The 12,500-nt window shown below is 40.2% G+C and overlaps 2 protein-coding genes and 1 pseudogene across 3 annotated transcripts in view; 1 reads left to right on the forward strand and 2 right to left on the reverse strand.

Moving 5' to 3' along the window:
• Window positions 1-2,676, reverse strand: part of LOC138005318 (death domain-containing ATP nucleosidase-like) — a 10,505-nt gene extending 7,829 nt beyond the window's left edge. The window contains exon 1 of one of the 2 annotated variants that reach the window (XM_068851567.1): window positions 2,566-2,676. The gene's annotated coding sequence lies outside the window, so the exon portion shown is untranslated. The remainder of the gene's footprint in view (window positions 1-2,565) is intronic. The other variant, XM_068851572.1, reaches the window with a different exon arrangement.
• Window positions 2,677-2,697: 21 nt separating this feature from the next.
• On the forward strand, window positions 2,698-10,807 carry LOC138005279 (uncharacterized). Its single transcript, XM_068851533.1, has 5 exons — window positions 2,698-2,723; window positions 4,503-5,206; window positions 7,063-7,248; window positions 8,002-8,088; window positions 10,329-10,807. Exons 2-5 carry the CDS (start codon window positions 4,537-4,539, stop codon window positions 10,616-10,618), a joined length of 1,233 nt encoding a protein of 410 aa, XP_068707634.1. The 5' UTR covers window positions 2,698-2,723; window positions 4,503-4,536; the 3' UTR covers window positions 10,619-10,807.
• Window positions 10,808-12,198: 1,391 nt separating this feature from the next.
• Window positions 12,199-12,500, reverse strand: part of LOC137980398 (uncharacterized) — a 2,884-nt pseudogene continuing 2,582 nt past the window's right edge.

Below are 12,500 nucleotides of genomic sequence, written 5' to 3' on the forward strand. Positions count from 1 at the left end.
TAAGGGAATATTTTGTTTAAAGGTCCACCAACACGCCATTGCAGGTTTATTAAAAATTCTACCGCGTCCACCAGAGAAATCTACGCATTTCTACTACCCCCTCAAACCTACCAAAATACGAGCAGAAGACTCTATGCGCAAAGACATTACTTAGCAGGGGCCTGACAGGCAAGACTTTTTTCGACAAGAAAAACAAAAAAGAAAAAAAAAAGAAAGCGACTAAATTTAACTCGTTTTCCGCCTGGATTGCCATATGGCAACCCAGTAATAATAATTCTCCCAGTTCGTTTCGTTGCAGAAGTAAAAACTACATGTACCGTACTTATTCGGCTACAAGCCGAGCTCGGCTATAAGCCGAGACCCCAAACTTCTTACGGAAAAAATCAACTTGATTGACATGAATTGTAAATGCATAATACTCGGCTATAAGCCGGGACCCATTTTAGGTCTTGATGTGTATTATCGACTATGGAATTTTCGTAATTTAAAATACAAATTGACATGGACTGAAAAATTATACTCAAAGCAATCAAATGAACACGAAAGATAAGAAACAAACAAGCAACGTGATCGTGACGTGACGAATATTATTAAAAAATTGTTGACCTCACAGGAAACGTGTCTTCGTGCAAGCGAAGCGTTTTATAAAAAGTTATTCGACTGGAAACCTTACAACCTCGCTCTTTAAACTTAAAATAGTCGCTGAAGCAGAAGCTGTAGAAAATAACTCCGAGATCGCCGGAGAATACGGCATCAGCGAGTCGATGGTTCCGTCGCTGAAGGAAAGATAAGTTTACACGATCTGTGATGGTGCAATCTCGTTCCCAGACTCCTCGTTCCTTCGATGGGTAAACCAGGCTTGGCGCGATATTCCCGAGGAGATGGTAAGCGTTCGTTCAAGACTTGTGGCACCTCTATAACGCACTCGACGGCACAGAAGACGATGTAGTCTTCGACGAGAATCGATCCCGATTACACAACAACACGAACGGCTCCTTTACGAGTCACCAAGTAATAAAAATCCATATTACACCAACAACAACTTCTCTTCATTTTACAAGTAATTTAGTTCGGCTTGTAAGTGAATACACGTTCATTTGTTAGTGTTTTAATTTGCTGAGAAAATTCTTTTTATCAAAAATACTCGGCTATAAGCCGAGACCCCTTCTACCGCTTCAAATTTGCCCAAATTGAGTGAGGATTTGTGTAAAAATCGCTCGGCTTATAGCTGAATAAGTACGGTACCCCACTTGCCCCTATATCGAACATTTTCAACACTTACTTTGCAACACTTTCAATGTTATTTACATGATTCAGTGTAAATTATGTAATCTTCAGTATGACGGGGAAACCAAACGTCGCCTTAAATACCGTTTTAATGCACACAGACGCCCTGTACTCAGTCCGGCACAAGTAGTTATATCCAGACAGCAGTCTCAGAACACTGTCTTGGCAATAACCATTCAAACAGTCATGTTACTAATTCCTATCGAAAAGCTCATCAATCATCGTGAGCTGGAGAAGCCCATCTTATTGAAAAAGCACACTGACTACAGAACCTCTTGGGATAAACAAACAAATTATAAGTATATAGTCATTTATTGGTGTTTCAACGGCATTTTATCCTTTTGTAATTTTGGTTTGTTTATCGAGTAGCTGTATCACGTCACGTTATCACTTGAAATCTTTTTTAATTATTTCACAACATGTGTATACCTATTTTGTAAATTCGTTAGATCTCCAAATAAAGCTGATGAAGTTTGGTATTGGCCAGCTGAAATATCGTTAAAAAATACATTTTCTCGTTGTTTTATCAGTTGTGCAGTAGTCTACTTGACTTTCATAAATATTTATTTCTATTATTTTTTCTCGCTATTAAGAAAGTCTTGAAATTTTAAAGTGGGGCCGTAGGGCTAGTTCTGCAGCAAGCTTGAACTGAGGGCGATTAAATACCGCTAGAATTACCGGTAACTGAAACTCAGCATGCCTTGTGTACTAAAATGCTTTTCGGAAGTGAGAGGAAAGTGAGTATTCATACAGAAACTGAAAGGTCACTTGAGGGGTTTTTCCCTTCTTTCTATAACACTGCTGTCGCTTGGCTGTTCCATCGAGGCGCAGATCACGGAATATTCGATTGTATCGTCGCGTCGGCCTTGCTACAGTCTTAAGCAAAGGAAGACCTCTGTATAAAACGGCTATATTATCCATCGCCTCGGACACGCGAACAAATTTTGTTCCGCTTCCTCGTGCAGAGCGAATAATCAAAGTAGCGTTGATGAATTTGAAATGTCCTTACAGCAGGGTGGTAATCTTTTCTTTCTTTCTCCCTATCATGTCAAAACTGACTGTTTCGTTTTCGTTTTTCACTAGCAGTAAGCTTTAGCTCCGGTAAATTAGACATCGCGAGTTCCGCTAGAATTAACTGTAACATGAGTAATTTCTCGAGACTTCCTTTTTGAAAAGGTCTGAGAATGTCATAACACTTTACATAACACATTTTAGCTTTTAAATGTTACATCCGAGCAGAAAATAAGCAAATCAGCCCGATATAGACCGTGATCTTACCTTGACTATGTCTAAAAGAGAAGAATAGTGTCAGCTCTCATCTTTTGACATGGCGTGATTGTGCCACGGTTCTTGTAGTGGACAAAACGCGTGGGTCACCCAGCGGATAACTTTCGCGGGTCATGCGCGATATTCATTGAATTTGAGCTCAAGAAAAGGTAAGGAAATTTATTTAACTGTCTAATCGTTCTAGCGCTGCAGCACTAATCGGGGACACTGTCAACTATAACATAACATATTAAACATTAAGCCTTTATACACGATTAGAGTTAAAGCTGCCAAGTTTGTGGGGTCGAGTGTACAAGTATTTAATCTAAGACCTCGAAACATTAGTTAAACTGATACATAAAAATGATAAAATACATTATTTATCGTGTATCGATACATATTAAATATTAAATATAAAATACGTAACATTACATGTTAAATATTAAATATAAAAATACTAAGATAAGGACAAAGCATTATCTAATACCTTAAATTCTAAAAATATACGTAATCACTTTGTCTAATTCAAGAAGTGAAGGCAGTTGAGCTGTCGAAGAGAAATTCTTTAAAATATTCTTTAGTAATAAGTCGTTTTTTGATTTCCTTAAAAGTCAAATTATCAATTTTATCATTACAGTTAATTAAATTTCAGAGGGCTGACCAACGAAAGGCTTAAGAGTCCCTCAATACTCTGCCATTGTATCTTGGGATCGAAGCTACATTCTGCCCACGTAATGAGTAAGAACTTTCTCTCTTTCTGAAGATGTTCTTAGAGAGGCAGTCTGGAAGAATTTTATTATTTGCCTTATACAATAGTTTAAAAATTTCCACTTTGTAATATAACCCGATTGTGATCCAATTTGCAAAGTTTAACACTCGACGAGATGCCATATCTTTAAGTAAATTAAAAATAATCCTAGCTGCCCTACAATGGAGTCACGCACCACACAAAACAAGGCCATACATAATAGATGATAAAATTACACAAAAATAGAATTTCAGTAAGACATCTTTAGGCAAAAACCTGGAACGTTTTAATAGTTCCAGTTTGTTCGCAAAGCTTTTCTTTAAGTCCAACACATGTGGTACCCAGGTAAGTCTATTATCTACAGTTATTCCTAGCAGACGGGTTTTTGTGACGTAACGCAAGACTGCGTTTCCTAGGAGCGTCGAGGGTAGAGGTCCTATGATGTCTTTCTTGCAAAGTAATATAATTTTACTTTTTCCCGGATGTGGTGTCAGTCGATTTGCTAGATACCATCGGTAAACTTCTTGCAAAGCCTTGTTTAACAGTGCGATGGCTGAATCTGCCAACTGACCGATACAGAATATTGTGGTATCGTCGGCATACATTGATAAAAACCCTGAACTGACAGTAGATGGTAGGTCGTTGGTGAATAAAGTAAACAAAGTAGAACCCAGGACCGATCCCTGCGGTATACCGACTGTTACAGGTAGTGGCTCTGATTTGACTCCGTTTAAAACTGAAAATTGCATTCTTCCTCCCAGATAGCTATTTATCCATTCTAGTGGTAGTAGTAGTAGTAGTAGTAGTAGTAGTAGTAGTAGTAGTAGTAGTAGTAGTAGTGGTAGTGGTAGTGGTAGTGGTAGTGGTAGTGGTAGTGGTAGTGGTAGTGGTAGTGGTAGTGGTAGTGGTAGTGGTAGTGGTAGTGGTAGTGGTAGTGGTAGTGGTAGTGGTAGTGGTAGTGGTAGTGGTAGTGGTAGTGGTAGTGGTAGTGGTAGTGGTAGTGGTAGTAGTGGTAGTAGTGGTGGTGGTGGTGGTGGTAGTAGTAGTAGTAGTAGTAGTAGATGGTAGTAACAAATCGCAAATCTGGGATTCCACTTTGCGTTATTCAGCTTTTGCAGCTGAAAGTTATGTTGAGATAAAGCAAACTTTTGTAGTGTTGTCATTAATATTAATTAATATTCAATTACGTGTGTCTTTTCAGTCTTATCCGTCGTCGGGTTGAAAGCATAATAAAAATGAGAAAAGAAAGCGAACCACCCGAGTTAAATGTTACCTTACTAAAGAACGAGAATGTTCCCAAGAGGACAGTTCCTTGGAATCAGATGCAAATTCCGATCGACATTCTGATAGTCACAACGAAGGACTGTGAATTCTTGAGCTGCCTTTCGACTCTAAATCCTGGTTTCTGCAAGAGTTACCAAGATAAACTAGGATTCGTGTATTTTGGTAATACAGGTGAAGATGTATTGCAACCTCTAAAAATTGCCGTGATGAAGTGTGGCGATGTTTCCGGAGGCTGCATCATTGTAAAAAATGCGGTGGAAGCTTTGAGGCCCAAAGCTGTTTTTAATGTGGGATTCTGTGGTAGTTTGAATGAAGAAAAAGCTACACTAGGAGACGTGGTAGTTTCGGCAAAGTTGATAACATACGCGCCCTCAAAAGTTACATCTACCGGCATCCAAGAACGTGGAGTAAGTGTTCCGCCGAAGAGAAACGTTGCTAATCTTGTACGATGCGTTGGCTACGGATGGGAAGCCCCTCTTAAAGATCCAGAAAAATTTACTGTTCACGTCGTCAGTGATGGCGTGTTTCTGAGCGGTCCAGAGGTGGTTGCGAGCGCAAAACGGCGTGATGAACTCCGCCGGCGATTTCTTCAAGCCATTGCTATTGAAACAGTTGGTGAAGGTAAGCCGATTTACTCGCTATGTATAACGTAATATGGAACATTTAGTGAGTTAATTAAAAGACCACTCACGGTTTTAAAATAACTGAGGAGAAAGTGCTGCCTTTCTAATTGCATCCGCAAATAGAGCGAGTTTCAATCGAGTGTCGTAAAACCAAAACCAAAGTAATTACTTTGGCCAATCAAAAAGGACGGAGACAATCCAGTAAACCAATCAAAACTCGAACTAATTACACATAGCCGGCACAAAGCTCGGGAAAATGTGCACGCGCGAGCCACGATTGGTTTTGATTTCACTTCTGATTGATTAAAAAAGTGGCGCTCGAACTTTGCCGGAACCAATCACTGAGTAAGTAATGCAAAACCAATGCAATTCGCTAATTACTTTCGACACTCAATTGAAAACCACTCTAGTTAGACTTTCAAGTCTTCTCGGATAAGGACTATAAACCGAAGCACGATCCTTGTTTTTAAACTCTGTGAGACATAAGAGATCCCACACACTATTCGCCGCAAAAGAGCAAGACACGGAGTTCCTTGGGTCAGTTGTGGTCTGGTCTGAATTCTGAGGGCCACAAGTTTGTTAGTATTGTAAAACTATTAAGTGCTACCCTGCGAGCAGTTGGTTTCTCCTAGGCTTCCCGAGAGATAAACCACTGCGAGCAACCGTTCGATTCTCCATCAGGCATGTGCAACGTACGTCACACCCCACGTGATGTATTTGACATCACTTCGTCTTATTTCGCGGGAAATCACGATACATCAGACTCGCCCAAACGCAGCATAAAACGCAGCAGTTACGTAGCTGAGCGCACGCGCAACCGCCAAAACAAGTTTACTAACTCGTTTTACTGGTTTAAATTTGATTTATTTGTCCTTGGCGCTGGACGGCGGTTCACTGAAATAAACTAACGGTTGCTCGCAGTGGTTTCTCTCACGGGTAGCGTAGGAGAAACCAGCAGAATAATCAGTATTTACTTCTACTTGATCAGTGTTAACGTTTAATGGAGGATTGCGATCAGTGCCGAACAAATTTCGTATTTACAATCGGCAAAAACCTTGAATGGTGTTAGCAGTAAATTTCCAAACATTTTTTTGATAAAAGTGGAAAGAAAAGGTATAGCAAAAAGTGTCATTTTCCTAGCTCTTTTGTACCGTCGCGATAAGTTTACAGACATATATCATTTTCACCATTTGAATTTTGAGTAGATTTTTTATGTAAACTAAAGAAGCCATTAGACATCTTGGAAATCCTTAAGTACAAGCACTGCATATATTTCGCCGTTTTCTCGTATTTTACAGCAAAAAAAGTATATTCACACTTGAACAACATGACTCTTGACTCGCTTCACGTAGGAGATAGATTACGATAACTTCCTTAAGTTGAGTACGAGAATTAGTTTCTTTGCGAGGCGTAGATTTAGCTGGGCTAAGGAGACGTTAAAGAGGAAAAGCTAGATTGGTTCTCGAACGAAGAGAACAGGGGTACACGAGCCCTGTAGATCTTCCAGAAGAGTTAAACGACCAACAGGAGGTTGAGAACAAAGGCGCAGGGCCGAAGGCGTTGAGAACGAAGTTTTTCTTAAACTTTAGTTGAGAAAGCGCACCTTGCTTCGTTTGTTGAAAAGGTGGATAACGCTATCCACCGGATAAATCACTATCCAACGGATAAACACTAGCAAAACCAATTGAGTTATCCAGTGAATAGCGCTATCCACCCTTAAAACAACTGGGGCCTGGCCTTAACATGAGTGAGCCGGAATATAGTGGAAGTGGCTAGAGGTCTGATGAAACTATATTGAAATTACTATTATTTTGCTCAGTTCAATGTCACAAGAGACTCTTTGATTTTCTGCAGGTCTCCATGCTGCGGCTCATGATCTAGATATTGAATGGATCATTGTCAAAGGCGTCTCTAACTACGCAGATGAGCGGGACTTGAAAAAGGATTCCTGGCAACGTTTTGCCAGTGTAATGGCAGCTAACTTAACCGCCGAGATTCTCAACGATGCCGAAGTTTTCAGAAGCTGGCCTCATTATGGCAGTAGGTTCACGTTTGTTTAAACTAATTTTTATCGTTCAATTCAATCAAACCGTCTACAAAAAATGACACACCTTCGGTAATTCTCTATGGGCGAAAACCAAACGTCGGGTCAAGAATTATTAATGTTTTTTGGAAGGAACAATTTACCTGACTATGTAAGGAGGGATTCCTCACTACACATAATGAAATCAACGTTAAACAAATTAAATCTGACTCCCGGGGTCAAGTGTTCCAGTCCTGTTTGTGGATGATGAATATTGTTACTGCAGTATGTGCAGTATGTATATTATTAATATAATGTCACCTATTATTTGATTACATGTACTGTTACTTATTGTATTACTGTACCTTTTTCATGATTCTACTTATCCGTTGTTTAATTTTTGCGCGTATTACTATTTGATCTCTTAATTTGTATTTGGCATCGGCACGATTGAGTGAGTCTTGAACTCATCCGTATAACATGGATGAACAAATACCCACCTACTTACCTACCTACAAATGTTCGGACTAACCGAGGGCCCCAAACTGCAATAGAGATACTTTCAAAGGCGAGCAGATATATACAAGAGTGACTTCACCCCACCCCCCCCCCCCTCCCCACCCTTCAACCTGCTCTTATCTGATAGTCTCCGGCTGTCCCAAGAAGATTACCCTTCGGCAAAACTCTTTGCAGATAGTGACACCGCTAACTTGTCAAGAATTTTTTTTTTTATAATATAATACACTGTATGTTGCTTGGATTTATCTAAGGTAATGTCGTGCATCAAGTGCCTTGTGATGAGCGGCCATTTATACCACGTGCTGAACCCTCGCCGGTTGTAGCTTCTAGTATCACAGGTAATAAATTTTGATAATAAATAAACTTTACGTGAGTGTCAAGTGTATTTAGCGTTGGGATACTAATAATTGCAGAAGCTGTACAGAAATCAATTCAATTCAAATCAACTCTTATGAAATCATACTGTTTTTAGGGAGAAGGGAAACCGGATTAGGCGGAGAAAAACCTCTCGGAACAAAGTAGAGATCGAAGCAACTGACTCAACCCACATATGCCGCAGGGGAGTCTGGGAATCGAACCCAGGTAACATTGCGCGTGCTCTCTCCACTGCGTCATCCCTGCTTTCCTGTATTGTATTTTGTCTGATTTTATAGTTGTGTTTTAATTAAGTCCGGTCCCCTTGTAGTGTGATCTTGGGCTTGCCTCTATAAACTATTTTCAGTCCACAAACTAACTGTTTTCATCACAAGCAGCCGTGATTCGTTTGATCAGCACCGAAAAAAAGAACCTCCAACTGTCTCGGTCTGGTCCCAACGTGAATAAAAACCGGAAATCATAGATTTCCAACGATCTTCGGCGCAGCCTCGGAAATTTGAAACAGTTGTGGTTGGCAACGGTTAAAAAAAAGTGCCTCCACTTTGACCTCGCATATTTCGCAATTGGCGAACTGGCGGTTTCCTTGAAAACTGTGAGAATGGCTGTATTTATTTTAAACGGCGTCTTAGACGTCTAGACACGTAAAACGTCTGCCTGTTGAGTGCGTCGTTAGGTGCGTCCCGTCTGTACGCCAGAGGGTTTAATTAAGGTTACCGTATACCTTCAGGGGCGTCTGGCGTCCGAGCGATGCAGCGCGTCCGGTTTAAACTGTAGATACCTAAACCCCTATATCAAATTAAAGCTTATAGAGCTGGCTATCAAACCATATCAAGAATTTAGAAATTAAATGAATTGTCGAAGTTTTCACGACCTCTAAATGCAAGCGTCCGAATCACCTTTTCAAAGCTACAAGTCAAAGCAAATTGTGCTTTTCGCTATTTTATTTTGTTCCTCCGTTTCCCGACCCAAAGTGCTAAAAAAAAGGTGTCTGCGTTTTGCCATACTCAGTTACAGTGAAAAGTTATAGAACGTTTTCGAAATAGTATTAAAAAATGTGAAGTGTTCGTACAGAAATCGCTCGCAGAGAAAAAATACTTTGAAAATAAAAAATTCGCAGACACCTTTTTGTGAGTTTTATCTCTTTAAAGTGTCCGCTTCGAGTGAAAAAATTGATTCGAGAAAACAGCGCTAAAACTGTCAATCAGACGGGTAATTTTTACCTCCGGCCAAAACGTAAAACCGCCATTTCTCCGCCAATATTTAATCTTTTTGAATAATTTTTTTTTTACATTACAGATCCCATTTCGATCATTACTTTAACCGAAAAATCCAAATTTGAAGAAAATTGCCGATCTGAAGGTATATGGTAACCTTAAGGGCCCACAGACGAATTTTTCGCGCGTTGCTAAGGAAGTGAAATGTTACTTCCGGTAACTGACGTCATCATATCATGAGCTGACAAGAAAACCCACTCACAAGCAAAAGTCACCGCACAAACTGTTGTTTCCATGGAAAGTTTTCCCTCGCCCTTCCTCGCGCTCGTTCTCAGATTAACTGCGCATGCGTAAACGAACTGACTTCCGGTTTGAGAAAAAAGCTAAATTTCCGGCGGTTTTAAATTGAATTAATTTTTTTTTTACATGGCACTTTTCACCCCCAAATACAGAATATAGCTAAGCATTGATTTTTTTTTAAATCATCTTTTTTGAAAAAGTTATGGGTATTTCAGTATCGTTTATGTCTTTAAAAAGAACATTTTTCAAAATAAAAAGAAAACCATACTTGGCTGGATGCAAAAACGAATGCAAATTATCAAACCATCGATTAAATACCCAAATTGCGTAGCACGGAGATAAATTTAGAGTTTTCTTTTATTGGCTACGTGACCATGGGCGTGGTATGATGACGTCATATTTAGGGTCATTGGCTTACAAAAGTTGGAAACTGACCAAAATAATGCCAAATTCTCTCAAATTACTTAACCATTACATCCATAGCAACGCACCCCAAATAAGCGTCTGAAAGACGACTAGGGCTTCTTTCAAGAGTGACGATTCATGCATCTGCCTAATCTCCCGTATTTATGCTAGACGTACTAGACTGCGAAGAATCTAACAACACAAGAAATTATGCCTAATGCAGGTACGCAATGTAATTACATTGAACCAACTTAAATGCGTTTATTGTCACTTTATTCTATCAGTCAAGCCAGGACAGCCGACACTGGAAGAGCTAGAAGAGTTATCCTTGGAGGTGATGGACAAATGGGAAAAGGTAGCACGTCGTCTCGGATTCAAAGAACCCCAAATATGTGCATTTCGTACGCAAAACAAGGATTTGTCAGAACAAGCGTATAAGATGTTGCTGGCCTGGAAGCAAAAGCAAGGAGTTACCGGTTCTTATGAGGCGTTGTACGATGCTTTGTGCCATCGTCTCGTTGGCTGTAATGACGTAGCTCAACGATTTTGTTGTATTGTTTCAGTCGATCTATGATTCGATTGATAGAAATTTTAAGTTTCTGTGATATATTTCTTTGCCTATTGCATTTATATTTCAACATTTTTTATGCAAAAATAGCATGCTGGTTATTGATCGTGAAAGAATGATAATTCAAGTTGTTTATTGAATATTCCCCATAAAAGGTTCTTTTCAGGGCCAATAAAACAAATGTTACTGATACAACGATACGGAACAACTTGTAAGATTCCTAACGATATTTTTTGGTGATTATTAAAATTAGAGGCATTTCCAGCGATTTCAGAGACTGTACAGCTAGCCGCCCCGATACAAAATATGCGTTGCGGTCCTTGCTAACTGCCCCGAGGCAAGCCAGTGCATGAGTCGACCATTGTAAATATTTGCCCTTGTCTCAAAGATGAGGGGTAATTTGCTTACTTTTCTAATGTAATGTATTAGCACCCTTGCATTCTGTAACAACAGAAGACAGTGTACAGTCTCAGTGCAGTCAGTTACACACTCTTAAGTAAGACAGATTGAATCGTTAATAAAATGTGATGACCTTTTTTCTGGTTATTTCACGAGCAAACTGCCAGGCAGTGGGAAAAAGACCCGCTGCTTTACTTAGCGTTGTGGAAAGCTCAGTTTTCAACAAGAGTGGATCTGTATGAAGACAAACTTTCTGTGAACGCTCTTTTACGTCTTTGTTTATCCACACAAACCGAGATTGCGCTTCACCCCACCCACGTGTATTTAAAATCAGAAGAGCCCATTTCTGCCTTAATTGCCAAACTCGAAAGAAAATTGGACCTTTACGGTGGCCTCGACTAAATTAAAGCGTAGTTTTAGACGTTGAACGTACTTGTCCAGTTAGTCGCGACAAATTTGAAGTAAAAATAAAGGTCCTTACTTTACGAACGGGCAACACGTGACAATGAACTAGACTACCGCTGATAAACTTGTGGCCCTCGGTGCGCATTTTCTTCCTCCCATATAGTTAAGCATTGAAATCACGGGGTTGCAAAGGGTGCGCCCCCCGGGGGGGACCCCCATATGGAACAGACGGGGATGCTCGTCGGAAATTTTGAATTTAACCCCTAAAGGAGACCATCTGGGCGTGGCTCAAGCTTTTTGTGACCCCTAAAGGATACCAATCTGGGCGTGGCTTAAGCAAATTTTGATTTTGACTCCTAAGAACAAGTTAAAAAGAAAATTTGACTTCTGTTTCTCTTCGCGTAATTCTGTGTTTCTTCGTGGAACCCTAAACGAGACCTTGACGGCTTAAAATATTGGCGCTTTGCCCGGAACACCCTAAGCGAGACCAAAATCCAAAATTTACACCCTAAGCGAGACGACGACTCGACGAGCATCCCCGTCTGTTTTATATGGGAGTCCCCCCCCCCCCCCCCTCACCCCCCGGGGTGCGCCCTTGCATTTGCTAAATTCAGAATCCTTTTTTTTGGCTTAATTAACTACATAACACAGGGCCACTTTTGAAGGCCTATCTCTTTCAAGTGGCTCGGCGGCTCGCCAGTCGATTGCAAGGTATATTATTCAGATGACTGGTCTGCTCGTCAGTCGATTCCAAGCACTCTTTCAACATTTCAGCTTTCAGTTTACGGTTCGGTTAAGGTGGGGCTTTACCTGAAAAAAGCGCACTTTTTGTATAGCATGTAGCAATCACAGTTTTAATCCAAACCATAACAAACTTTATATAACTGGAAAGCTTATACTCCAAAGGTTCTGAAAACGAATGTTTTTATGCACTGCCAGCAAAAGTAACCTGGTACCAGGCTGTCAAAGGCACTACCCGCAGTGCAAAACCCTCTGGTACCTGAGAAAAGATTTCTCTTTGCAGACTTCACAGACAAATAAACTTCTTATGTTATTTCAAAGAATAGTACCTAATTGTTGATAT

Source organism: Montipora foliosa, chromosome 1 (assembly GCF_036669935.1).
Source record: "Montipora foliosa isolate CH-2021 chromosome 1, ASM3666993v2, whole genome shotgun sequence".
Lineage (NCBI taxonomy): Eukaryota > Metazoa > Cnidaria > Anthozoa > Scleractinia > Acroporidae > Montipora > Montipora foliosa.

Bases quoted from the DNA above. Each gene is read 5' to 3' on its own strand.
- LOC138005279 (XM_068851533.1), top strand. From the start codon at position 4,537: ATGAGAAAAGAAAGCGAACCACCCGAGTTAAATGTTACCTTACTAAAG. The intron at 5,207-7,062 runs GTAAGCCGATTT...GATTTTCTGCAG, and splicing joins TATTGAAACAGTTGGTGAAG to GTCTCCATGCTGCGGCTCAT. The intron at 7,249-8,001 runs GTAGGTTCACGT...GATTTATCTAAG, and splicing joins AAGCTGGCCTCATTATGGCA to GTAATGTCGTGCATCAAGTG.